This window comes from Phyllobates terribilis, unplaced genomic scaffold (genome assembly GCF_046119375.1).
Source record: "Phyllobates terribilis strain yellow unplaced genomic scaffold, ASM4611937v1 Scaffold_13__5_contigs__length_258822181, whole genome shotgun sequence".
Classification (NCBI taxonomy): Eukaryota; Metazoa; Chordata; class Amphibia; order Anura; family Dendrobatidae; genus Phyllobates; species Phyllobates terribilis.
This window is the reverse complement of record NW_027362773.1, coordinates 162,306,801-162,332,374: the sequence shown is the minus strand read 5'-3', so window position 1 is coordinate 162,332,374 and position 25,574 is coordinate 162,306,801. Positions and strand designations below refer to the sequence as shown.

At 50.2% G+C, this 25,574-nt stretch overlaps 1 protein-coding gene across 3 annotated transcripts in view; it reads right to left on the bottom strand.

Annotated features, from left to right (window-relative positions):
* Positions 1–25,574, bottom strand: part of AGBL2 (AGBL carboxypeptidase 2) — a 48,903-nt gene that overhangs the window by 16,318 nt on the left and 7,011 nt on the right. For all 3 annotated transcript variants that reach the window (XM_073658976.1, XM_073658977.1, XM_073658978.1), the window contains exons 7-14: positions 11,493–11,640; positions 9,339–10,121; positions 8,332–8,491; positions 8,024–8,150; positions 7,101–7,201; positions 6,856–6,986; positions 3,115–3,181; positions 2,037–2,135 (exon numbers count right to left, since the gene is read on the bottom strand). In XM_073658976.1, coding sequence (XP_073515077.1) covers positions 2,037–2,135; positions 3,115–3,181; positions 6,856–6,986; positions 7,101–7,201; positions 8,024–8,150; positions 8,332–8,491; positions 9,339–10,121; positions 11,493–11,640 — 1,616 coding nt within the window. The remainder of the gene's footprint in view (positions 1–2,036; positions 2,136–3,114; positions 3,182–6,855; positions 6,987–7,100; positions 7,202–8,023; positions 8,151–8,331; positions 8,492–9,338; positions 10,122–11,492; positions 11,641–25,574) is intronic.

Below are 25,574 nucleotides of genomic sequence, written 5' to 3'. Positions count from 1 at the left end.
CCCTGCTGATCCAGCAGATGTTTCGCTGGCTCCCTTGTATTAGCACCACAGGCTGCTATTGCCCCCTGCTGATCCAGCAGATGTTTCGCTGGCTCCCTTGTATTAGCACCACAGGCTGCTATTGCCCCCTGCTGATCCAGCAGATGTTTCGCTGGCTCCCTTGTATTAGCACCACCGGCTGCTATTGCCCCCTGCTGATCCAGCAGATGTTTCGCTGGCTCCCTTGTATTAGCACCACCGGCTGCTATTGCCCCCTGCTGATCCAGCAGATGTTTCTCTGGCTCCCTTGTATTAGCACCACTGGCTGCTATTGCCCCCTGCTGATCTAGCAGATGTTTCTCTGGCTCCCTTGTATTAGCACCACTGGCTGCTATTGCCCCCTGCTGATCCAGCAGATGTTTCTCTGGCTCCCTTGTATTAGCACCACCGGCTGCTATTGCCACCTGCTGATCCAGCAGATGTTTCGCTGGCTCCCTTGTATTAGCACCACCGGCTGCTATTGCCCCCTGCTGATCCAGCAGATGTTTCGCTGGCTCCCTTGTATTAGCACCACCGGCTGCTATAGCCCCCTGCTGATCCAGCAGATGTTTCCCTGGCTCCCTTGTATTAGCACCACAGGCTGCTATTGCCCCCTGCTGATCCAGCAGATGTTTCGCTGGCTCCCTTGTATTAGCACCACCGGCTGCTATTGCCCCCTGCTGATCCAGCAGATGTTTCGCTGGCTCCCTTGTATTAGCACCACCGGCTGCTATTGCCCCCTGCTGATCCAGCAGATGTTTCGCTGGCTCCCTTGTATTAGCACCACCGGCTGCTATTGCCCCCTGCTGATCCAGCAGATGTTTCGCTGGCTCCCTTGTATTAGCACCACCGGCTGCTATAGCCCCCTGCTGATCCAGCAGATGTTTCCCTGGCTCCCTTGTATTAGCACCACAGGCTGCTATTGCCCCCTGCTGATCCAGCAGATGTTTCGCTGGCTCCCTTGTATTAGCACCACCGGCTGCTATTGCCCCCTGCTGATCCAGCAGATGTTTCGCTGGCTCCCTTGTATTAGCACCACCGGCTGCTATTGCCCATTGCTGATCCAGCAGATGTTTCGCTGGCTCCCTTGTATTAGCACCACTGGCTGCTATTGCCCATTGCTGATCCAGCAGATGTTTCGCTGGCTCCCTTGTATTAGCACCACAGGCTGCTATTGCCCCCTGCTGATCCAGCAGATGTTTCCCTGGCTCCCTTGTATTAGCACCACCGGCTGCTATTGCCCCCTGCTGATCCAGCAGATGTTTCGCTGGCTCCCTTGTATTAGCACCACTGGCTGCTATTGCCCATTGCTGATCCAGCAGATGTTTCGCTGGCTCCCTTGTATTAGCACCACCGGCTGCTATTGCCCCCTGCTGATCCAGCAGATGTTTCGCTGGCTCCCTTGTATTAGCACCACCGGCTGCTATTGCCCCCTGCTGATCCAGCAGATGTTTCGCTGGCTCCCTTGTATTAGCACCACCGGCTGCTATTGCCCCCTGCTGATCCAGCAGATGTTTCGCTGGCTCCCTTGTATTAGCACCACCGGCTGCTATTGCCCCCTGCTGATCCAGCAGATGTTTCGCTGGCTCCCTTGTATTAGCACCACCGGCTGCTATTGCCCCCTGCTGATCCAGCAGATGTTTCGCCGACTCCCTTGTATTAGCACCACAGGCTGCTATTGCCCCCTGCTGATCCAGCAGATGTTTCGCTGGCTCCCTCATATTAATGACCACCGGCTGCTATTGCCCCCTGCTGATCCAGCAGATGTTTCGCTGGCTCCCTCATATTAATGACCACCGGCTGCTATTGCCCCCTGCTGATCCAGCAGATGTTTCGCTGGCTCCCTCATATTAATGACCACCGGCTGCTATTGCCCCCTGCTGATCCAGCAGATGTTTCGCCGGCTCCCTTGTATTTACACATAGAGGCGATAATGACAGTAGATCCCTAACACAGGACTGGAGCATCTGGCGGATCACATAGGAGCGACTCCACTCCGGTATTGCAGGGTACCGTACCGTATGGTCACGTGACTTTGGTTGGTGCTTGGAGCTGCGTTTCTGGTACATGTAGTTCCTCTCCTTCCGCGACCGCAAGTGTTTTTTCTTCTGATAAAACTGAAAAGAGGGAAATTAAGATGATCACTCTGAGTGTATGTAACACATGTGTAAGTCAATGGTAGAGCACTACAGAGTCCAGCAAGCCACCGGTGGCAATAATTCAGCCGGATTATCCCTGGTGGCATTATCCATGCAGCAGAATACAGATGCCATTAGTGACCACCAGTATCCCTTCAGTCAAGGTACAGACTGCCGTATACTGATGGGGTCATGCATCGCGCTGTCCTAATACCGGCTGCATTAAATGGTCATATACTGACCAGGGAATGTGGCCGCGTCCTAGCTCAGCACCTACAGGGAGTCTGCGGTAGTCTGAGACACGCCTTCTGTCCCTCCATTGGCTGAGACCGCTGCCTCTGGCCCCTCCCCTGCAGTTCTGCTTCTTGTGAATGGCTGCTGTGTATAACCCAATCGCCCAATGAAAGTGAACGCTGGGGCTTCATCTAATGAGACAGCAACCTGGGGTCAAGAACAAGAATTTGTAATAAGTGCAATGCTCCCTGGGAAAACAACTCGCTGACCCTTTACAGAGCCGTGAAACACGAGGCGGTGACGCCCATCTGATGACAGCACGATTTCTGCTCCTAATCCACACTGAGCAGGGTTCTGGTGGTCACGCTGCATGGCTCTATGGAGGCGCTGATGACGAACGAAAACTGCAGATGGGTGCCGCTAGTGTGAACGATACACTAGTCATGTCTCAAGGCTTTATAAAAGGTCAGGCACGGACTTACAGGTACACACCTCTAGGTGGCACTGGAGAGGCAGTGCTCTTCCTTCTGGAGGGGAGATACAGCGGAAAATACAGCTGTGTTCAGACCAGCGATCCCCATCGCATCTTCAGCTGATATTTATCTGCTACGATGCATCTTACAGAATCACATATTAACTTGGCGGTAAGGGGGTATTCACAAAAAGCAATGATAGGACCAAAGCATGCGAATGGCCGCATCGTCCCCTAAAATCTAGTGCTCACCTTACTGGCCATGTGCAGCAGATGAGCCGGGAGCCCGTCAGATTCTGAACTATTGGATCCACTGGTGCTGAAAGTGATATAGAGATTAATGTCACCAGAGACCCAATAATGCCTGACTCACACATCACTGTGTGTGCATGTATGTATGTATGGCTATATATATACATATACATACACAAACATATACATATACATACATATACATATATATATATATATATATATATATATATACACACACACACACACATACACATGTACACAAACACATTATATATATATATATAATATACACTGCTCAAAAAAATAAAGGGAACACTTAAACAACCGAATATAACTCCAAGTAAATGAAACTTCTGTGAAATCAGACTGTCCACTTAGGAAGCAACACTGATTGTCAATCACTTTCACATGCTGTTGTGCAAATGGAATAGACAATAGATGGAAATTATTGGCAATTATCAAGACACCCTCAATAAAGGAGTGGTTCTGCAGGTGGGGACCACAGACCACATCTCAGTACCAATGCTTTCTGGCTGATGTTTCGGTCACTTTTGAATGTTGGTTGCGCTTTCACACTCGTGGTAGCATGAGACGGACTCTACAACCCACAGAAGTTGCTCAGGTAGTGCAGCTCATCTAGGATGGCACATCAATGCGAGCTGTGGCAAGGTTTGCAGTGTCTGTCAGCGTAGTGTCCAGAGGCTGGAGGCGCTACCGGGAGACAGGCCAGTACACCAGGAGACGTGGAGGGGGCCATAGGAGGGCAACAACCCAGCAGCAGGACCGCTACCTCCGCCTTTGTGCAAGGAGGAACAGGAGGAGCACTGCCAGAGCCCTGCAAAATGACCTCCAGCAGGCCACAAATGTGCATGTGTCTGCACAAACGGTTAGAAACCGACTCCATGAGGGTGGTATGAGGGTCCAACGTCCACAGATGGGGGTTGTGCTCACAGCACAACACCGTGCAGGACGGTGGCATTTGCCACAGAACACCAGGATTGGCAAAGTGGCCACTGGTGCCCTGTGCTCTTCACAGATGAAAGCAGGTTCACACTGAGCACATGTGACAGACGTGACAGAGTCTGGAGACGCCGTGGAGAGCGATCTGCTGCCTGCAACATCCTTCAGCATGACCGGTTTGGCAGTGGATCAGTAATGATGTGGGGTGGCATTTCTTTGGAGGGCCGCACAGCCCTCCATGTGCTCGCCAGAGGTAGCCTGACTGCCATTAGGTACCGAGATGAGATTCTCAGACCCCTTGTGAGACCATATGCTGGTGCGGTTGGCCCTGGGTTCCTCCTAATGCAGGACAATGCCAGACCTCATGTGGCTGGAGTGTGTCAGAAGTTCCTGCAAGATGAAGGCATTGAAGCTATGGACTGGCCGCCTGTTCCCCAGACCTGAATCCGATTGAGCACATCTGGGACATCATTTCTCTCTCCATCCAACAACGTCACGTTACACCACAGACTGTCCAGGAGTTGGCGGATGCTTTAGTCCAGGTCTGGGAGGAGATCCCACAGGAGACCATCCGCAACCTCATCAGGAGCATGCCCAGGTGTTGTAGGGAGGTCATACAGGCACGTGGAGGCCACACACAATACTCAGCCTCATCAGGAGCATGCCCAGGCGTTGTAGGGAGGTCATACAGGCACGTGGAGGCCACACACAATACTCAGCCTCATCAGGAGCATGCCCAGGCGTTGTAGGGAGGTCATACAGGCACGTGGAGGCCACACACAATACTCAGCCTCATCAGGAGCATGCCCAGGCGTTGTAGGGAGGTCATACAGGCACGTGGAGGCCACACACAATACTCAGCCTCATCAGGAGCATGCCCAGGCGTTGTAGGGAGGTCATACAGGCATGTGGAGGCCGCACACAATACTCAGCCTCATCAGGAGCATGCCCAGGCGTTGTAGGGAGGTCATACAGGCACGTGGAGGCCACACACAATACTCAGCCTCATCAGGAGCATGCCCAGGCGTTGTAGGGAGGTCATACAGGCACGTGGAGGCCACACACAATACTGAGCCTCATCAGGAGCATGCCCAGGCGTTGTAGGGAGGTCATACAGGCACGTGGAAGCCACACACAATACTCAGCCTCATCAGGAGCATGCCCAGGCGTTGTAGGGAGGTCATACAGGTACGTGGAGGCCACACACAATACTCAGCCTCATCAGGAGCATGTCCAGGCGTTGTAGGGAGGTCATACAGGCACGTGGAGGCCACACACAATACTCAGCCTCATCAGGAGCATGCCCAAGCGTTGTAGGGAGGTCATACAGGCACGTGGAGGCCACACACAATACTCAGCCTCATCAGGAGCATGCCCAGGCGTTGTAGGGAGGTCATACAGGCACGTGGAGGCCACACACAATACTCAGCCTCATCAGGAGCATGCCCAGGCGTTGTAGGGAGGTCATACAGGTACGTGGAGGCCACACACAATACTCAGCCTCATCAGGAGCATGTCCAGGCGTTGTAGGGAGGTCATACAGGCACGTGGAGGCCACACACAATACTCAGCCTCATCAGGAGCATGCCCAGGCGTTGTAGAGGGGTCATACAGGCACGTGGAGGCCACACACAATACTCAGCCTCATCAGGAGCATGCCCAGGCGTTGTAGGGAGGTCATACAGGCACGTGGAGGCCACACACAATACTCAGCCTCATCAGGAGCACGCCCAGGCGTTGTAGGGAGGTCATACAGGCACGTGGAGGCCACACACAATACTCAGCCTCATCAGGAGCATGCCCAGGCGTTGTAGGGAGGTCATACAGGCACGTGGAGGCCACACACAATACTCAGCCTCATCAGGAGCATGCCCAGGCGTTGTAGGGAGGTCATACAGGTACGTGGAGGCCACACACAATACTCAGCCTCATCAGGAGCATGCCCAGGCGTTGTAGGGAGGTCATACAGGCACGTGGAGGCCACACACAATACTCAGCCTCATCAGGAGCATGTCCAGGCGTTGTAGGGAGGTCATACAGGCACGTGGAGGCCACACACAATACTCAGCCTCATCAGGAGCATGCCCAGGCGTTGTAGAGGGGTCATACAGGCACGTGGAGGCCACACACAATACTCAGCCTCATCAGGAGCATGCCCAGGCGTTGTAGGGAGGTCATACAGGCACGTGGAGGCCACACACAATACTCAGCCTCATCAGGAGCACGCCCAGGCGTTGTAGGGAGGTCATACAGGCACGTGGAGGCCACACACAATACTCAGCCTCATCAGGAGCACGCCCAGGCGTTGTAGGGTGGTCATACAGGCACGTGGAGGCCACACACAATACTCAGCCTCATCAGGAGCATGCCCAGGCGTTGTAGGGAGGTCATACAGGCACGTGGAGGCCACACACAATACTCAGCCTCATCAGGAGCACGCCCAGGCGTTGTAGGGAGGTCATACAGGCACGTGGAGGCCACACACAATACTCAGCCTCATTTTGACTTGTCTTAAGGACATTACATCAAAGTTGGATCAGCCTGTAGTGTGTTTTTTCACTTTAATTTTGGGGGTGACTCCAAATCCAGGCCTCCATTGGTTAATAAATGTGATTTCCATTGATGATTTTTGTGTGATTTTGTTGTCAGCACATTCAGCTTTCTACAGAACAAAGTATTCAATGAGAAGATTTCATTCATTCAGATCTAGGATGGGGTATTTCAGTGTTCCCTTTATTTTTTTGAGCAATGTATATATATATAATAAAATGTTCTCACCTTGACTCTATGTCTGATAATGAGATGTCGCTCAAATTCACGTCTGAATCGACATCTCGTCCGAGGCGTCTCCACTTCTCTTTGATCTCCTGCTGCACACAAGTTCGGAGCTCGGACAAGCAAACCTGGAACTGGAGGAAAGCAGAAATTCAAAGACTAAATACCGGAGGGGACACAGCACAGTATCATGGAGACCACCGACATATCATAGATGTCCCGCTACCATAGAGGGCGCTCCCGCTTACCTTTGTGTTGTCAGGATCGCAGTAGTCCAGCAGGGTGTCACAGAAGTGGTGGCCCATCGACTTGAGGTCCCCTGTTGTAAACTGAGTGCCCTTCCTGTCCCCTGTAGGGTTAATAGTCAGAGAGAAGCAGAAATCATGTAAAAGCTGAACACACGACCAAAGCAATGAAGCATCGATCGTCAGATGCTTGTGAGGTGACGGTGTTCTTTTCGGCCATAGTGTTAGCAGTTTATACTGTGCAGTGTGTATTGTCTTCTAAGGGGCAGATGACGCAAAAGATGTCCGGCAGGTTCACGTCTGGCAGAACTGAAGGTTTTTATATTTGTTCCTTAAAGCAAATAATAAATGGTGATCTGTGCAGAAGAATGGACTGAGTTGATTTGTGTGCCCGCAGTGACATGGACATCCGATGTGATGGGGCCACACGGCGATCTCCGCTGGTGACAGCAATTCTCAGACAAGATGCACAATTACAGACATGCAACATCCATGTTGCAGTCGCATGTGACTAACATTGAAGTCTATAAAACAACGTGACGTCGCTTGTAACAGGTTTGGATTTTTGGGACGTTTGCATTGCAGTCACAGTGGGTCGCGGGGCACAATGTGAACCCATCATTGGATGCGATGTCACCTGTAACATCATAATATTCATGTAGTGCGGCACGTCGCCGTGTAGCACCGGGCCTGATTGTCTATGGAGTCAGATTGCCACCACAATGGGATGGCAGGGAGGTTTCCAATCCGGTTGGATTTTTGGTTGCAGGTCACAACGTGCATGCGAATTTGCCTTCATAGACTACAGTGTGATCTACGGTAAGTCGCAGACACGTTGCTGAAATGTCCTGAGAATTGTAATCACATGAGCAGAGTCGCCGTGCAGCCGCAGACTAAGCTACGACTGCGGGGGAACACGTACTGACCAAGTGTGGAGCCGCAGAACGTGGACTCCATGGTGTAGCTGTTTCGGATGCCGTGCCTCCACATCACTATGCGGCCTGTTCCTTCTTTGCTTTTCTGCACTTTGAACTTACAGCCCTTAAAAAAAAACTGTAGAGAAAGAAGAGAGGGAAGATCATGAATAAGCGTTAGTAGTCTTTTCTCCAGAGATGCATTTCAGATTATATGGGCATATAACGGAGATTGTTCCCGGCACAGGGCTGGCAGCGATGTACAGAGGACAGATGTACACATGGTCAGGTTCATGTTACTCCCTAGCCTCCGGCTGCACCTTGTCAGGGGCGTTCTTGCTCAGCATCAGAGGGAAGACCCTCTCGTGAAGTTTTGACTCCGGGAGACCCTTGTTGTTACAGCCGTACATGAAGACGTTGCTCTTACGACTGTGGCCATGGAAGTCACAGTAAAGAAGAACCTCCCTCTCCGCTAGAAGCCTGATGAGAATAAAACATGAAAGGGTAAATTAATTAGTCACCGTGTCCCGGGAAAAGCACAACTACCTCCTTATGGCGTTCTCACTGTGCCAGTAACGGCCCCCCCGGGTGCCCATCTTTCCGCTTTGTGCACAATGGATGTGGTGACCTCTGGGTCCACGCAGTGACGATGGCAGCGGCCACATGATAATGCCACGTGTACTGCGCCTGTTCTGCACAGGCGATGAACATGAGGCAGGCAGCAGAATATCCCGTATCTGTGCAATCCTATGAAAGAGCATCTGTAAAACTACGTCTGGTATCCGCTTTCTACCAGTAAAGCTTAATGGGAGTCTGTCTGCACCAGCTGACCATTCAGTCCCATCACAGGCACTCGGTGCACCCTTGGCGTGGTCACTTTCTCACCTACTTGTTTTCCAGCTATCTCCATCCTCGTTTTGCTCCTGTAAAACTAAAGCCATCGATCGAGGAAGAGGAGGGTGGAGATAAAGGTAAAACAAGTAGGCGTAGGGTGCACTGACCTGTGCGGCCACACCAAGGGTGCACCGAGCGCTAGCGCCTTTAATTTACTCATTACCGAGATACTAAATCCACGGGATATGTCATAGACGTCCGACAGATGCAGGTCCCATGCGATCTCATAGCCTTCAGTGGGATCTGCATCTTTCAGACATTTATTCCATATCTTATGGGTATGATAGAAGTGTCTGAGATGGGACAATCCCTCTAGGAATATGAGAGATGTGTAAATGTCGGTGCATTTATCATATACATGGGATGTCACCGTATACAGCTCATCACTGGACAACATACATATATGTCCCACATGTGACCGCCATTTACTCACTTTTTAACCATAGCCCGAGTGTGCCATATACACGGAAACGAATCTTTCAGCATAGTCCTGTAGTTCCTATTGAGGTCCCTCCCCGAGAGGGAACAGCGGTAATTCCCAACAATCACCCCATCAGGGTTCAGCATGGGAACGACCTTAAAGATAAATGTGTCCCTGAGCAGCTGAGCGTCGGGGGAGTCGCTGAGGATGAAGTCCAGGAAGCCTCTCATCATCCAGGAGCCGTTGGTCTCCCCGGGGTGCACCCTTGCCGTCACCACCACGGCTTTCTTACCGACTGCCAGTGCAGGGTTTATAGAGGGGGAAGTGACGGTCAGTATGTAGACGGTGTTACCGGCCAGACTCCTACACAAGGCCCGGAGCTTACAATACTGGGACCGATCAGGATCACACGTCCACCTCTGAAGATCCCTATTCAGATCAGAGTACGTGTACGGATAGCAATGAGCGAAGTAACACGTGTCGCCGTCATGGGGGAACTGGAATGTCCAGGTCAAGCAGAAGAGCGCAGCGCCCTCCTGAGATCGAGAACTTCTGTAGTACTTTATATCTGTCCCCTCGCGTCTCCATCCTTCCCCCCGCAGCGCAGCATCGTGCTCGGAGTACATCAGGGGCTTCATTCCTGCATTGTAAAGACTATTCCTCTTCATCAGGTTGGCGATGGTGAATCGGTAAGGAACGCCCCGGCGCGTCTTCTTCACCTGGAAGTAGAACCACTGCGTGTGCTTGTTGGTGTAGAGGTCGGTGCGGAGCGTTAGTTCATACTCATACGTCCCCCTGCAGGAAAAAGAAGAGCGGGTAATGTACGGGTGCCTGTGCCATCCCCAAAAGTCACCACATAAATGTGCATTGTAAAAGTGGCACATAAATCCCATATGTGAGGCTACCCAAAGCTGACGGGAGGCTACCCCCAGATGACGTGATGGTACCCCCAGCTGATGTGACGCTACCCCCAGCTGATGTGACGCTACCCCCAGTATGTGAGGCTACCCCCAGCTGACGGGAGGCTACCCCCAGCTGACGGGAGACTACCCCCAGCTGATGTGACGCTACCCCCAGCATGTGACGCTACCCCCAGTATGTGAGGCTACCCCCAGCTGACGGGAGGCTACCCCCAGCTGACGGGAGACTACCCCCAGCTGATGTGACGCTACCCCCAGCTGATGTGACGCTACCCCCAGCATGTGAGACTACCCCCAGCTGACGGGAGACTACCCTCAGATGACGTGACGCTACCCCCAGCTGATGTGACGCTACCCCCAGCTGATGTGACGCTACCCCCAGCTGATGTGATGCTACCCCCAGCATGTGAGGCTACCCCCAGCTGACGGGAGACTACCCCCAGATGACGTGACGCTACCCCCAGCTGATGTGACGTAACCCCCAGCATGTGAGGCTACCCCCAGCTGACGGGAGACTACCCCCAGCTGACGGGAGACTACCCCCAGATGACGTGACGCTACCCCCAGCTGATGTGACACTACCCCCAGCATGTGAGGCTACCCCCAGCATGTGAGGCTACCCCCAGCAAGCCAATAGCTCGCTGCCTGGGAGTTGTAGCTGAGGTGCTGCAGGTCACTGTGCTCATTAAATGGCCTTAGAAAGTCTCTTCATGTTGAAAATAGAGGTTCCTATTAGTAACTCCTAATCCTCAGTTACTATTTTATTGTTTTAAATACTTATGGACCACCCATTGTCTTTGGGTCTGAATATAACTCTGCGGCTGCAGAAGCAGGAAGGCGGGGGGGATGTCACAGACGGACAGATTTCCCCCAGAGAAGTCAGAGACGTTTTTCTACTGAGTCTTCCTTCCTGATCAGTGCTGTGCTCAATAATGTGACTGCTGCGCTCCTGTGTAATTGCTCCACTGTGCGCTAGGACCCTGCGCAATCTGCTGTGTGTCAGCAATGTGTAGAAGTAAAAAAAAATAAAATACAAAAACAAAGAGCACCTATGGGAACAGACTACAGATATAGCCCCGCCAACGAGGACCCAAAACTAAACATCCTTTATATAAAAATATTTATATCTCACCAGACATTTACTGCACATCCTGTCGATAGCCCATAAATGTCCGGAATGGGAACACCCCTATAAACACTGCATTACGTCTTATTCGGGGGTATTTCAGGCCATTAGGTCACTCACACTTTCACAGCTTTCTGGAGATTGCCGCTTTCAAATCGGGACTCAAACTGCAAATCGTTGTCGTTCTTCCCATCGATATCTGCTGGCACACTAGTGGCACAACGGCGCCCGCCAGCACGAGATCCGGTGAAGTAGGAGCCCTTGTAAGCTGTAAGTAGAATATTTCCATTCAGATGAATTCTCAGACAGTATATATTATATACAGTATATATATATATATATATATATATATATATATATTATTTTATTATAGCGCCATTTATTCCATGGCACTTTACATGTGAAAAAGGGGTATACACACACAATTACAATAATTTTGAACAATACAAGTCACTGACTGGTACAGGAGCAGCGAGGACTCTGCCCGCGAGGGCTCACAATCTACAGGGGATGGGTGAGGATACAGTAGGTGAAGGTAGAGCTGGTCGTACAGCGGTATGGTGGAGCGAGGACCCTGCCCGCGAGGGCTCACAATCTACAGGGGATGGGTGAGGATACAGTAGGTGAGGGTAGAGCTGGTTGTGCAGCGGTATGGTGGAGCGAGGACCCTGCCCGCGAGGGCTCACAGTCTACAGGGGATGGGTGAGGATACAGTAGGTGAGGGTAGAGCTGGTCGTGCAGCGGTATGGTGGAGTGAGGACCCTGCCCGCGAGGGCTCACAGTCTACAAGGGATGGGTGAGGATACAGTAGGTGAGGGTAGAGCTGGTTGTGCAGCGGTATGGTGGAGCGAGGACCCTGCCCGCGAGGGCTCACAGTCTACAAGGGATGGGTGAGGATACAGTAGGTGAGGGTAGAGCTGGTTGAGCAGCGGTATGGTGGAGCGAGGACCCTGCCCGCGAGGGCTCACAGTCTACAGGGGATGGGTGAGGATACAGTAGGTGAGGGTAGAGCTGGTCGTGCAGCGGTATGGTGGAGTGAGGACCCTGCCCGCGAGGGCTCACAGTCTACAAGGGATGGGTGAGGATACAGTAGGTGAGGGTAGAGCTGGTTGTGCAGCGGTATGGTGGAGCGAGGACCCTGCCCGCGAGGGCTCACAGTCTACAAGGGATGGGTGAGGATACAGTAGGTGAGGGTAGAGCTGGTCGTGCAGCGGTATGGTGGAGCGAGGACCCTGCCCGCGAGGGCTCACAGTCTACAAGGGATGGGTGAGGATACAGTAAGTGAGGGTAGAGCTGGTCGTGCAGCGGTATGGTGGAGTGAGGACCCTGCCCGCGAGGGCTCACAGTCTACAAGGGATGGGTGAGGATACAGTAGGTGAGGGTAGAGCTGGTTGTGCAGCGGTATGGTGGAGCGAGGACCCTACCCGCGAGGGCTCACAGTCTACAAGGGATGGGTGAGGATACAGTAAGTGAGGGTAGAGCTGGTCGTGCAGCGGTATGGTGGAGTGAGGACCCTGCCCGCGAGGGCTCACAATCTACAGGGGATGGGTGAGGATACAGTAGGTGAGGGTAGAGCTGGTTGTGCAGCGGTATGGTGGAGCGAGGACCCTGCCCGCGAGGGCTCACAGTCTACAAGGGATGGGTGAGGATACAGTAGGTGAGGGTAGAGCTGGTCGTGCAGCGGTATGGTGGAGTGGTGGTTACTGCAGGTTGTAGGCTTGTCGGAAGAGGGGGGGTCTTCAGGTTTCTTTTGAAGGTTTCCACGGTAGGCGAGAGTCTGATGTGTTGGGGTAGAGAGTTCCAGAGTAGGGGGGATGCACGGGAGAAATCTTGTATGCGATTGTGGGAAGAGGAGATAAGAGGGGAGTGGAGAAGGAGATCTTGTGAGGATCGGAGGTTGCGTGCAGGTATGTACCGGGAGACTAGGTCAGAGATATATGGAGGAGACAGGTTGTGGATGGCTTTGTATGTCATGGTCAGGGTCTTGAACTGGAGTCTCTGGGCAATGGGGAGGCAGTGAAGGGATTGACAGAGAGGAGAGGCGGGGGAATAGCGGGGGGGGCAGGTTGATTAGTCGAGCAGCAGAGTTTAGGATAGATTGGAGGGGTGCGAGAGTGTTAGAGGGGAGGCCACAGAGCAGGAGGTTGCAGTAGTCGAGGCGGGAGATGATGAGGGCGTGCACTAGTGTTTTTGCAGATTCGAGGTTGAGGAATGTGCGGATCCGGGAGATATTTTTGAGGTGGAGTCGGCAAGAAGAGGAAAGGGCTTGGATATGTGGTGTGAAGGAGAGATCAGAGTCCAGGGTTACCCCACGGCAGTGAGCATGAGGGACTGGGGAGAGTGGGCAGCCATTGACGTTGATAGATAGGTCAGATGGGGGGCTGAGTGATGTGGGGGAAAGATGATGAATTCTGTTTTATCCATGTTAAGTTTTAGAAATCTCGCAGAGAAGAAAGATGAGATGGCGGACAGATATTGTGGGATTTTGGTTAGTAGGGAGGTGATATCGGGTCCAGAGAGGTAGATCTGTGTGTCATCAGCATAGAGGTGATACTGAAAGCCGTGAGACTCTATGAGCTGTCCCAGACCGAAGGTGTAGATGGAGAAGAGCAGGGGTCCTAGAACTGAACCTTGGGGGACACCGACAGATAGGGGGCGAGATGAGGAGGTGGTTTGTGAGTGGGAGTTGCTGAATGTCCTGTCTGTTAAGTATGAGGAGATCCAAGATAGGGCCAAGTCTGTGATGCCGAGAAATGAGAGTCTGTAGTAAGAAGGAATGGTTCACTGTGTCTAAGGCAGAGGACAGGTTCAGGAGGAGAAGGACAGGTCCAGGCGGAGGAGGACAGAGTAGTGTCACTTGGATTTGGCGGTCAGTAGGTCGTTGGTGACTTTAGTCAGTGCAGTTTCAGTGGAGTGATGCGGTCAGAAGCCAGATTGTAGGCTGTCGAAGAGGGAGCAGGAGGAGAGGTGGGAGGACAGATCAAGGTGGACATGTTGTTCCAGTAGTTTTGAGGCATAGGGGAGAAGTGATATGGGGCGGTAGCTAGTCAGAGAGGATGGGTCAAGGGAGGGCTTTTTGAGGATGGGTGTGATTGAGGCATGTTTCAAAAATGAGGGGAAGACACCAGTTGTTAGTGACAGGTTGAAAAGGTGGGCTAGGGCTGGGATGAAGATAGTGGTAAGGTTAGGGATGAGGTGGGACGGGATTGGGTCAAGTTTGCAGGTGGTGAGGTGTGATTTGGAGAGTAAAGAGGAAACTTGATCTTCTGTAATGGTGGAGAAGCTGGTTTTGGAGGAGTAGGGTTGAGTAGATATGAGGAGGGGCTGTGGGGACTTTAGGCGAAAGCTTCGTCTGATGGTGTCAATCTTCTGCTTGAAGAATGAGGCAAAGTCGTCGGCTGAGATGAGAGGAGAGGGAGGAGGCACTGGGGACCGGAGCAGAGAATTAAAAGTGTTGAATAGCTGTTTAGAGTTGTGAGACAGGGAGGATATGAGAGATGAGAAGTAGGTTTGTTTTGCTGCAGTGAGTGGGGACTTGAAAATAGTGAGGGACTGTTTGAATGTGATGAAGTGCTCGTTGGAGTGGGACCTTTTCCATCTCCGCTCAGCAACCCTGGAGGCCCGTCGCAATTCTTTAGTCAGGTTGAAGCCAGGGTTGCCTGTTGAGTGTGCGAGCTTTGGTATGTGTCAGAGGGGCGACCGAATCGAGAGCTGAAGCTGTTGCGGTGTTATATAAAGTGGCAGCTGCATCTGCATTGTGTAAGGGACTTATGTCTGTAAGAGGGGGTACGGATTCAGAGAGTGAGTGTAGGTCAAGGTGTTTGAGATTTCTGCCAGGGTGTGCAAGTTTGTGGAGTGCGGATTGTAGCCCTGGAGAGGAGAGGGTAGAGAATGTGAGGAGGTTGTGGTCAGAAAGAGGGATAGGAGAGATAGAGAGGTTAGATAGGGAACAGAGGCGGGTGAACATGAGGTCCAGAGTGTGGCCATCTTTGTGAGTGGGGTTAGAAGACCATTGAGCAAGGACGAAGGAGGAAGTGAGGGATAGCAGCTTAGAGACAGATGAGTGGAAAGTGTCAATGGGGATGTTAAAGTCACCCATGATGATAATGGGGATGTCAGAGGAAAGGAAATGAAGCAGCCAGGTGGTGAAGTGGTCGAAGAAAGAAGTGGCTGGTCCCGGGGGTGGTAAATGACGGCCAGTTGGAAGTGGGAGAGGGAATAGATGCGCACAGAATGCACCTCAAAAGAGGGGAGAGTAATGGAGGGTGGCAGTGGCATATGGGTGAAGGAGCAGTTGTCTGACAGAAGAAAACCTACTCCTCCACCATTCTTGCTGTTGGAGCGGGGGAGAGTTGTGGGAAAGGTGGAATCCACCATATGAAAGTGCTGCTGGAGATGCCGTGTCAGAGAGGGTGTGCCAGGTTTCAGTGATGGCTAGGAAGGAAAGTTTGTAAGTAATGAAAAGATTGTGGATGTAGGAAAGTTTGTTGCACACAGAGGAGGAGGTGAGATGAATGGGGAGGATGGAGGGAGAGATGAAGAGTTCCTTACTAGGTGTAGGGATTAAGGGGGTTAGTAGAAAGTGGAGGACTATAAAGGGAGAGAGTGAAAACAAACAGAAGCATTGTTTATTTTGCCTGGGTATCCAGTTTGCTTCAGTTCCCTTCAGGTTCAATTCAGGTGTAATTCAATGTCACCCTTGTATGAATCACAGTTGGTGATACACACTGGCCAGACTGCGTCAGCAGACTTAGTCTTCACAATATATATGCGAGCAAACGCATTCAGGTTTTAAGGAGAGGGGAGAGTCCTCTGACCCATGTGTATCAGATAAGTACAAATTGGGCCAGATGCAGGATATAACACAAGCAAAGTAAAACAGGCTGGCCATGAAGAAAAGAAAAGTGTTGAACAGGGGTCGTGCTGTGGTCAGCTTACATATACAGTTATATGAAAAAGTTTGGGCACCCCTATTAATCTTAAGCTTAATGTTTTATAAAAATTGGTGTTTTTGCAGCAGCTATTTCAGTTTGATCTATGTAATAACTGTTGGACACAGTAATGTTTCTGCCTTGAAATGAGGTTTATTGTACTAACAGAAAATGTGCAATCTGCATTCAAACAAAATTTGACAGGTGCATAAGTATGGGCACCCTTATCATTTTCTTGCTTTAAATACTCCTACCTACTTTTTACTGACTTACTAAAGCACTTTTTTTGGTTTTGTAACCTCATTGAGCTTTGAACTTCATAGCCAGGTGTATGCAATCATGAGAAAAGCTACTTAAAGTGGCCACTTGCAAGTTGTTCTCCTGTTTGAATCTCCTCTGAAGAGTGGCATCATGGGCTCCTCAAAACAACTGTCAAATGATCTGAAAACAAAGATTATTCAACATAGTTGTTCAGGGGAAGGATACAAAAAGCTGTCTCAGAGATTTAACCTGTCAGTTTCCACTGTGAGGAACATAGTAAGGAAATGGAAGAACACAGGGACAGTTCTTGTTAAGGCCAGAAGTGGCAGGCCAAGAAAAACATCAGAAAGGCAGAGAAGAAGAATGGTGAGATCAGTCAAGGACAATCCTCAGACCACCTCCAGAGAGCTGCAGCATCAACTTGCTGCAGATGGTGTCACTGTGCATCGGTCAACTATACAACGCACTTTGCACAAGGAGAAGCTGTATGGGAGAGTGATGCGAAAGAAGCCGTTTCTGCAAGCACGCCACAAACAGAGTCGGCTGAGGTATGCAAAAGCACATTTGGAGAAGCCAAATTTCTTTTTGGAAGAAGATCCTGTGGACTGATGAAACCAAGATTGAGTTGTTTGGTCATACAAAAAGGCGTTATGCATGGCGGCAAAAAAACACAGCATTCCAAGAAAAACACTTGCTACCCACAGTAAAATTTGGTGGAGGTTCCATCATGCTTTGGGGCTGTGTGGCCAATGCCGGCACCGGGAATCTTGTTAAAGTTGAGGGATGCATGGATTCCACTCAGTATCAGCAGATTCTTGACAATAATGTTCAAGAATCAGTGATAAAGTTGAAGTTACGCAGGGGATGGATCTTTCAGCAAGACAATGATCCAAAACACCGCTCCAAATCTACTCAGGCATTCATGCAGAGGAACAATTACAATGTTCTGGAATGGCCATCCCAGTCCCCAGACCTGAATATCATTGAACATCTGTGGGATCATTTGAAGAGGGCTGTCCATGCTCGGCGACCATCAAACTTAACTGAACTGGAATTGTTTTGTAAAGAGGAATGGTCAAAAATACCTTCATCCAGGATCCAGGAAATCATTAAAAGCTACAGGAAGCGACTAGAGGCTGTTATTTTTGCAAAAGGAGGATCTACTAAATATTAATGTCACTTTTCTGCTGAGGTGCCCATACTTATGCACCTGTCAAATTTTGTTTGAATGCAGATTGCACATTTTCTGTTAGTACAATAAACCTCATTTCAAGGCAGAAACATTACTGTGTCCAACAGTTATTACATAGATCAAACTGAAATAGCTGCTGCAAAAACACCAATTTTTATAAAACATTAAGCTTAAGATTAATAGGGGTGCCCAAACTTTTTCATATAACTGTATGTATATATACACAGCTCTGGCAAAAATTAAGAGACCACAGCCCAGTTTTCTCTACATGTCTTCAGCCGTTCCATTCCGGTGTCAGCTGAATTCCAACCACCGTCCACCTCCTTCTCCTTAATGTGCTTCTGATTAGGTGATCACCTGAACCAAATCTTATGTAACGAGGGAAAGTATAAAAACCCTGCTGTGCTCTTCACAATCCTCTTGCAATAGGACAAGCTGGATGGCAAAACAAGTGCTAGGAACGGCCCAAAAGTAATTTAAATGAAAAAATAACTTGTAACCATGCCAAAGGAGTTGAAAAGAAAAGTCTTCAGTGAGGAAAAGAAGGGCTCAATTCTGGCTTTACTAGCAGAGGGATACAGGGAGCGTCATGTTGCCTCCATCCTTAAAATTTGGAAGACGGCAGTCCATTACAACAAGGTCAAGCAGCAGACATTGGGGACAACAAAGCTACAGACCGGCAGAGGGCGAGAGCGACTCTCCACTGACCGGGATGACCGTCATCTTATTCCAATGTCACTCAGTAACCGCAGGATGACATCAAGTGACCTACAAAAGGAATGGCAAATGGCAGCCGGGGTGAAGAGCACGGCAATAACAGTTCATAACGGGCTCCTAGAGGCCTCAAGTCATGTAAAGCTAGAAAAAAGCCTTTCATCAATGAGAAGCTAAGGAGAGCCAGGCTGAAGAGTGCCAAAGACCATAAGGATTGGAACATAGAGGACTGGAGTAAGGTCATCTTCTCTGATGAGTCTAATTTTCAGCTTTGCCCAACACCTGGTCGTCTAATGGTTAGACAGAGACCTGGAGAGGCGAACAAGCCACAGTGTCTGCACCCACTGTGAAATATGGTGGAGGATCGGTGATGATCTGGGGATGCTTCAGCAACAGAATATAACTCCAAGTAAATCAAACTTCTGTGAAATAAACTTCTGTGAAATCAAACTGTCCACTTAGGAAGCAACACTGATTGACAATCACTTTCACATGCTGTTGTGCAAATGGAATAGACAATAGATGGAAATTATTGGCAATTATCAAGACACCCTCAATAAAGGAGTGGTTCTGCAGGTGGGGACCACAGACCACATCTCAGTACCAATGCTTTCTGGCTGATGTTTTGGTCACTTTTGAATGTTGGTTGTGTTTTCACACTCGTGGTAGCATGAGACGGACTCTACAATCCACAGAAGTTGCTCAGGTAGTGCAGCTCATTCAGGATGGCACAGCAATGTGAGCTGTGGCAAGAAGGTTTGCTGTGTCTGTCAGTGTAGTGTCCAGAGGCTGGAGGCGCTACCAGGAGACAGGCCAGTACACCAGGAGACGTGGAGGGGGCCATAGGAGGGCAACAACCCAGCAGCAGGACCGCTACCTCCGCAGTTGTGCAAGGAGTAACAGGAGGAGCACTGCCAGAGCCCTGCAAAATGACCTCCAGCAGGCCACAAATGTGCATGTGTCTGCACAAACGGTTAGAAACCGACTCCATGAGGGTGGTATGAGGGCCCGACGTCCACAGATGGGGGTTGTGCTCACAGCCCAACACCGTGCCGGACGCTTGGCATTTGCTACAGAACACCAGGATTGGCAAAGTTGCCACTGGCGCCCTGTGCTCTTCACAGATGAAAGCAGGTTCACACTTAGCACATGTGACAGACGTGACAGAGTCTGGAGACTCCGTGGAGAGCGATCTGCTGCCTGCAACATCCTTCAGCATGACCGGTTTGGCAATGAGTCAGTAATGGTGAGGGGTGGCATTTCTTTGGAGGGCCGCACAGCCCTCCATGTGCTCTCCAGAGGTAGCCTGACTGCCATTAGGTACCGAGATGAGATCCTCAGACCCCTTGTGAGACCATATGCTGGTGCGGTTGGCCCTGGGTTCCTCCTAATACAGAACAATGCCAGACCTCATGTGGCTGGAGTGTGTCAGCAGTTCCTGCAAGATGAAGGCATTGAAGCTATGGACTGGCCGCCCGTTCCCCAGACCTGAATCCGATTGAGCACATCTGGGACATCATGTCTCGCTCCATCCACCAACGTCACGTTACACCACAGACTGTCCAGGAGTTGGCGGATGCTTTAGTCCAGGTCTGGGAGGAGATCCCACAGGAGACCATCCGCAACCTCATCAGGAGCATGCCCAGGCGTTGTAGGGAGGTAATACAGGCACGTGGAGGCCACACACAATACTCAGCCTCATTAGGAGCATGCCCAGGCGTTGTAGGGAGGTCATACAGGCAGGTGGAGGCCACACACAATACTCAGCCTCATCAGGAGCATGCCCAGGCGTTGTAGGGAGGTCATACAGGCACGTGGAGGCCACACACAATACTCAGCCTCATCAGGAGCATGCCCAGGCGTTGTAGGGAGGTCATACAGGCTCGTGGAGGCCACACACAATACTCAGCCTCATCAGGAGCATGCCCAGGCGTTGTAGGGAGGTCATACAGGCACGTGGAGGCCACACACAATACTCAGCCTCATCAGGAGCATGCCCAGGCGTTGTAGGGAGGTCATACAGGCACGTGGAGGCCACACACAATACTCAGCCTCATCAGGAGCATGCCCAGGCGTTGTAGGGAGGTCATAAAAGCACGTGGAGGCCACACACAATACTCAGCCTCATCAGGAGCATGCCCAGGCATTGTAGGGAGGTCATACAGGCACGTGGAGGCCACATACAATACTCAGCCTCATCAGGAGCATGCCCGGGCGTTGTAGGGAGGTCATACAGGCACGTGGAGGCCACACACAATACTCAGCCTCATCAGGAGCATGCCCAGGCGTTGTAGGGAGGTCATACAGGCACGTGGAGGCCACACGCAATACTCAGCCTCATCAGGAGCATGCCCAGGCGTTGTAGGGAGGTCATACAGGCACGTGGAGGCCACACACAATACTCAGCCTCATCAGGAGCATGCCCAGGCGTTGTAGGGAGGTCATACAGGCACGTGGAGGCCACACACAATACTCAGCCTCATCAGGAGCATGCCCAGGCGTTGTAGGGAGGTCATACAGGCACGTGGAGGCGACACACAATACTCAGCCTCATCAGGAGCATGCTCAGGCGTTGTAGGGAGGTCATACAGGCACGTGGAGGCCACACACAATACTCAGCCTCATCAGGAGCATGCCCAGGCGTTGTAGGGAGGTCATAAAGGCACGTGGAGGCCAGACACAATACTCAGCCTCATCAGGAGCATGCCCAGGCGTTGTAGGGAGGTCATACAGGCACGTGGAGGCCACATACAATACTCAGCCTCATCAGGAGCATGCCCGGGCGTTGTAGGGAGGTCATACAGGCACGTGGAGGCCACACACAATACTCAGCCTCATCAGGAGCATGCCCAGGCGTTGTAGGGAGGTCATACAGGCACGTGGAGGCCACACACAATACTCAGCCTCATCAGGAGCATGCCCAGGCATTGTAGGGAGGTCATACAGACACGTGGAGGCCACACACAATACTCAGCCTCATCAGGAGCATGCCCAGGTGTTGTAGGGAGGTCATACAGGCACGTGGAGGCCACACACAATACTCAGCCTCATTTTGACTTGTTTTAAGGACATTACATCAAAGTTGGATCAGCCTGTAGTGTGTTTTTCCACTTTAATTTTGGGGGTGACTCCAAATCCAGGCCTCCATTGGTTAATAAATGTGATTTCCATTGATGATTTTTGTGTGATTTTGTTGTCAGCGCATTCAGCTTTCTACAGAACAAAGTATTCAATGAGAATATTTCATTCATTCAGATCTAGGATGTGTTATTTGAGTGTTCCCTTTATTTTTTTGAGTAGTGTATATACACACACACACACACACACACACACACACACACACACACAGTGGGTACGGAAAGTATTCAGACCCCTTTACATTTTTCACTCTTTGTTTCATTGCAGCCATTTGGTAAATTCTAAAAAGTTCATTTTTTTCTCCTTACAGTACACTCTGCACCCCATCTTGACTGAAAAAAAAACAGAAATGTAGAAATTTTTGCAAATTTATTAAAAAAGAAAAACTGAAATCTCACATGGTCATAAGTATTCAGACCCTTTGCTCGGTATTCAGTAGAAGCCCCCTTTTGAGCTAGTACAGCCATGAGTCTTCTTGGGAATGATGCAACAAGTTTTTCACCCCTGGATTTGGGGGTCCTCGGCCATTCTTCCTTGCAGATCCTCTGTCAGGTTGGATGGTGAACGTTGGTGGACGGCCATTTTCAGGTCTCTCCAGAGATGCTCACTTGGGTTTAGGTCAGGGCTCTGGCTGGGCCAGTCAAGAATGGTCACAGAGTTGTTCTGAAGCCACTCCTTTGTTATTTTAGCTGTCTGCTTAAGGTCATTGTCTTGTTGGAAGGTGAACCTTCGGCCAAGTCTGAGGTCCAGAGCACTCTGGAAGAGGTTTTCATCCAGGATATCTCTGTACTTGGCCGCATTCATGTTTCCTTCAATTGCAACCAGTCGTCCTGTCCCTGTAGCTGAAAAACACCCCCATAGCATGATGCTGCCTCCACCATGTTTCACTGTTGGGATTGTATTGGGCAGGTGATGAGCAGTGCCTGGTTTTCTCCACACATACCGCTTAGAATTATCACCAAAAAGTTCTATCTTCGTCTCATCAGACCAGAGAATCTTATTTCTCATAGTCGGGGAGTCCTTCATGTGTTTTTGAGCAAACTCTATGCGGGCTTTCATATGTCTTGCACTGAGGAGAGGCTTCCGTCGAGCCACTCTGCCATAAAGGCCCGACTGGTGGAGGGCTGCAGTGATAGTTGACTTTGTGGAACTTTCTCCCATCTCCCTACTGCATCTCTGGAGCTCAGCCACAGAGATCTTGGGGTTCTTCTTTACCTCTCTCACCAAGGCTCTTTTCCCACGATTGCTCAGTTTGGCTGGATGGCCAGGTCTGGGAAGACTTCTGGTGGTCCCAAACTTCTTCCATTTAAGGATTATTGAGGCCACTGTGCTCTTGGGAACCTTGAGTAATGCAGAAAGTCATAAGTTACTTACTGGTAACAGTATTTTTCGGAGACCATGACAGCACCACGAGAGAGGGGATCTGCGCAACCAAGGACAGGAAACCTACAGGCTTAAAAGGGGACGGCCCTCTCTCTCGCCTCAGTTTGGATTACAGAGCATTGAGAGGACTGCCAAGTTAGAAAACAAAGCAAACAACCACAAAACTAACATTTTATACATCACCAATTAAGTGTGAAATTTCTAATTAATAAACAAGGAGTGCTCCCACAAACGTGAAGGGAGGGAATATAAGGGTGCTGTCCTGGTATCCGAAAAATCCCGTTACCGGTAGGTAACTTATGACTTTATTGGTCGACCATGACAGCACCACGAGAGAATTGCAGAGATGAAGCAGTCTAGGGAGGGACCACCGCCTGGAGCACCCTTCTCCTAAAGTTGAGGTCAGATGAAACACCCATGTCCAGTCTATAGTGCCTATTGAAAGTAGAGGGAGAGAACCAGGTAGCAGCCTTACATATGTCCTATATGGAGACCCCAGTCTTCTCCGCCCAAGAGGTCTCCACAGCACGGGTGGAGTGAGCGTTCAACCCTCGTGGCACTTCCTCACCGCTGGACGCATAAGCTAAAGAAATGGTCTCCCTAATCCATCTAGCTATGGTGGACTTTGTAAACTTAAACCCCTTCCTAACCCCTTGGTAAGATATGAACAAAGAACTATCTCTCCTAAAGTTTTTGGTGACCGAGAGGTACCTAGTCACACATCTCCGTACGTCTAACGTATGAAACTCTGCTTCTGGTTACTCGGATTAGGACAGAAAGAGGGTAAGATTACTTCTTGGAGTCTGTGGAATCGGGAAGCTACCTTAGGGAGATAAGCGGGATCAGGTTTAAGAATTACTCTATCATCCGAAGATACAGCCTGAATATCACCAATCCACCTAGCCGATGTTAGAGCTATTAGTAGCGCTGTTTTAAGGGAGAGAGATTTAAGGGTCGCTAAATCTATTGGCTCAAAGGGCGAGCTAGTCAAGGCATTTAGAACCAAATTTAGATCCCAGGGCAGTAATTTGCTTTTGATGATGGGCCTGGGTCCAAACACAGCTTTGATAAAACGAGAAACCCAATAATTGCCCGCCAGATCGCAGTTATATAGGGCACCTAAGGCAGAAACTTGAACTTTTAGGGTACTGGTGGCTAACCCTAGCTCAAGGCCCTAAAATTTTAGCAATTGGTGCCTCCTCACCAACTGTAAAACCGGAAAAGGACAAAAACTTCTTCCAGGTTCTAGCATAAATTCTAGTTGTAATAGGTTTTCTGCTACGCCATTAGCGTAGCTACTAGGCCCTTTTTGTTTCAACAGCGACCTTTCAAGTTCCATACCGTCAAGTGGAGGCCAGATGCTTGAGGATGGACTATTGGACCGTGGATGAGGAGATTCGGAATCTCGGGCAGGACACAAAGATCGGAGATGGACATGCTCCTCAAGCATGAGAACCAGGGCCTCCTGGGCCAAAAGGGTGCGACCAGCAGAACCCTCGCCTTGTCCTCTCTGATCTTCCTTATGACCATGGGAAGAAGAGTCAACGGAGGAATGGCATAGGTCAAGCTGAAATCCCAAGGTAATAGGAGAGCGTCCACTGCCAGGGGATTTTCTCTGGGATTTAGGGAGCAGAAGAGCCTTGCCTTTCGATTTAGTCTTGTGGCAAACAGGTCCACCACTGAGAGCCCCCATCTTCGGACTATTTAGGAGAAAACGTCCTGTTTTAGTTCCCATTCTCCCTGCCTCAGAGGATAGCGGCTTAAGTAGTCTGCTTTTGTATTTTCTTTTCCTCTTATGTGAAGAGCCGTTAAGGAAAGGAGATGACATTACGTGATCGGAAAAAGATGATCCTTCACTCACATGGTGGTTTACGTAGGCTACCGCAATTCTATTATCCGAAAGGATCTTTACGTTCTTATCTTGGAGGAAAGATAAGAAATGATTAACCGCCTTGTCTACTGCTAGCAGCTCTTTAGCGTTGGAGAAGAGACCCTTTTCACTATTCGACCAGGACCCCTGGGCTACCATATCCCCCAGATGAGCTCCCCACCCACTGGGACTAGCATCGGTGTTAATTGTTCTAGTGACTCTAAGCACCCAGGGAACTCCTCGAGATAGGTTCACCTCATTCACCCACCACTGTAAAGTCTCAACCGACCGGGGTGACAAGGATATTTTCCCTTCCAGGTGCCCCTTCAACAAAACTTGGTATTGTGCCCATAGAACCCCAGGAAAACATGATGTCAGGGTACCCAACAGGGACATTGCCGCTCTAAGGGACATGATCGGATTTGATATTGCATTTTTCGCCAGATTTTTAACCCTTTCTTTCTTGGCTTCCGGGAGGTAACATACTTGAAAATCTGAATCCAGCATAATACCTAAAAACTGCTGAACTTTCGATGCCACTAACCTAGATTTTTTTCAGATTCAGAATCCAGCCCAGACTCTCTAAGATGGTGACCACTTCTTTTAGGTGTTTATTACATTGGGAGGCAGAATTTCCAACTATCAAGAAATCATCCAGATAAAGGATAATTAGAATATCACATTCCCTGACATGAGCCATGACCTCTGCTATC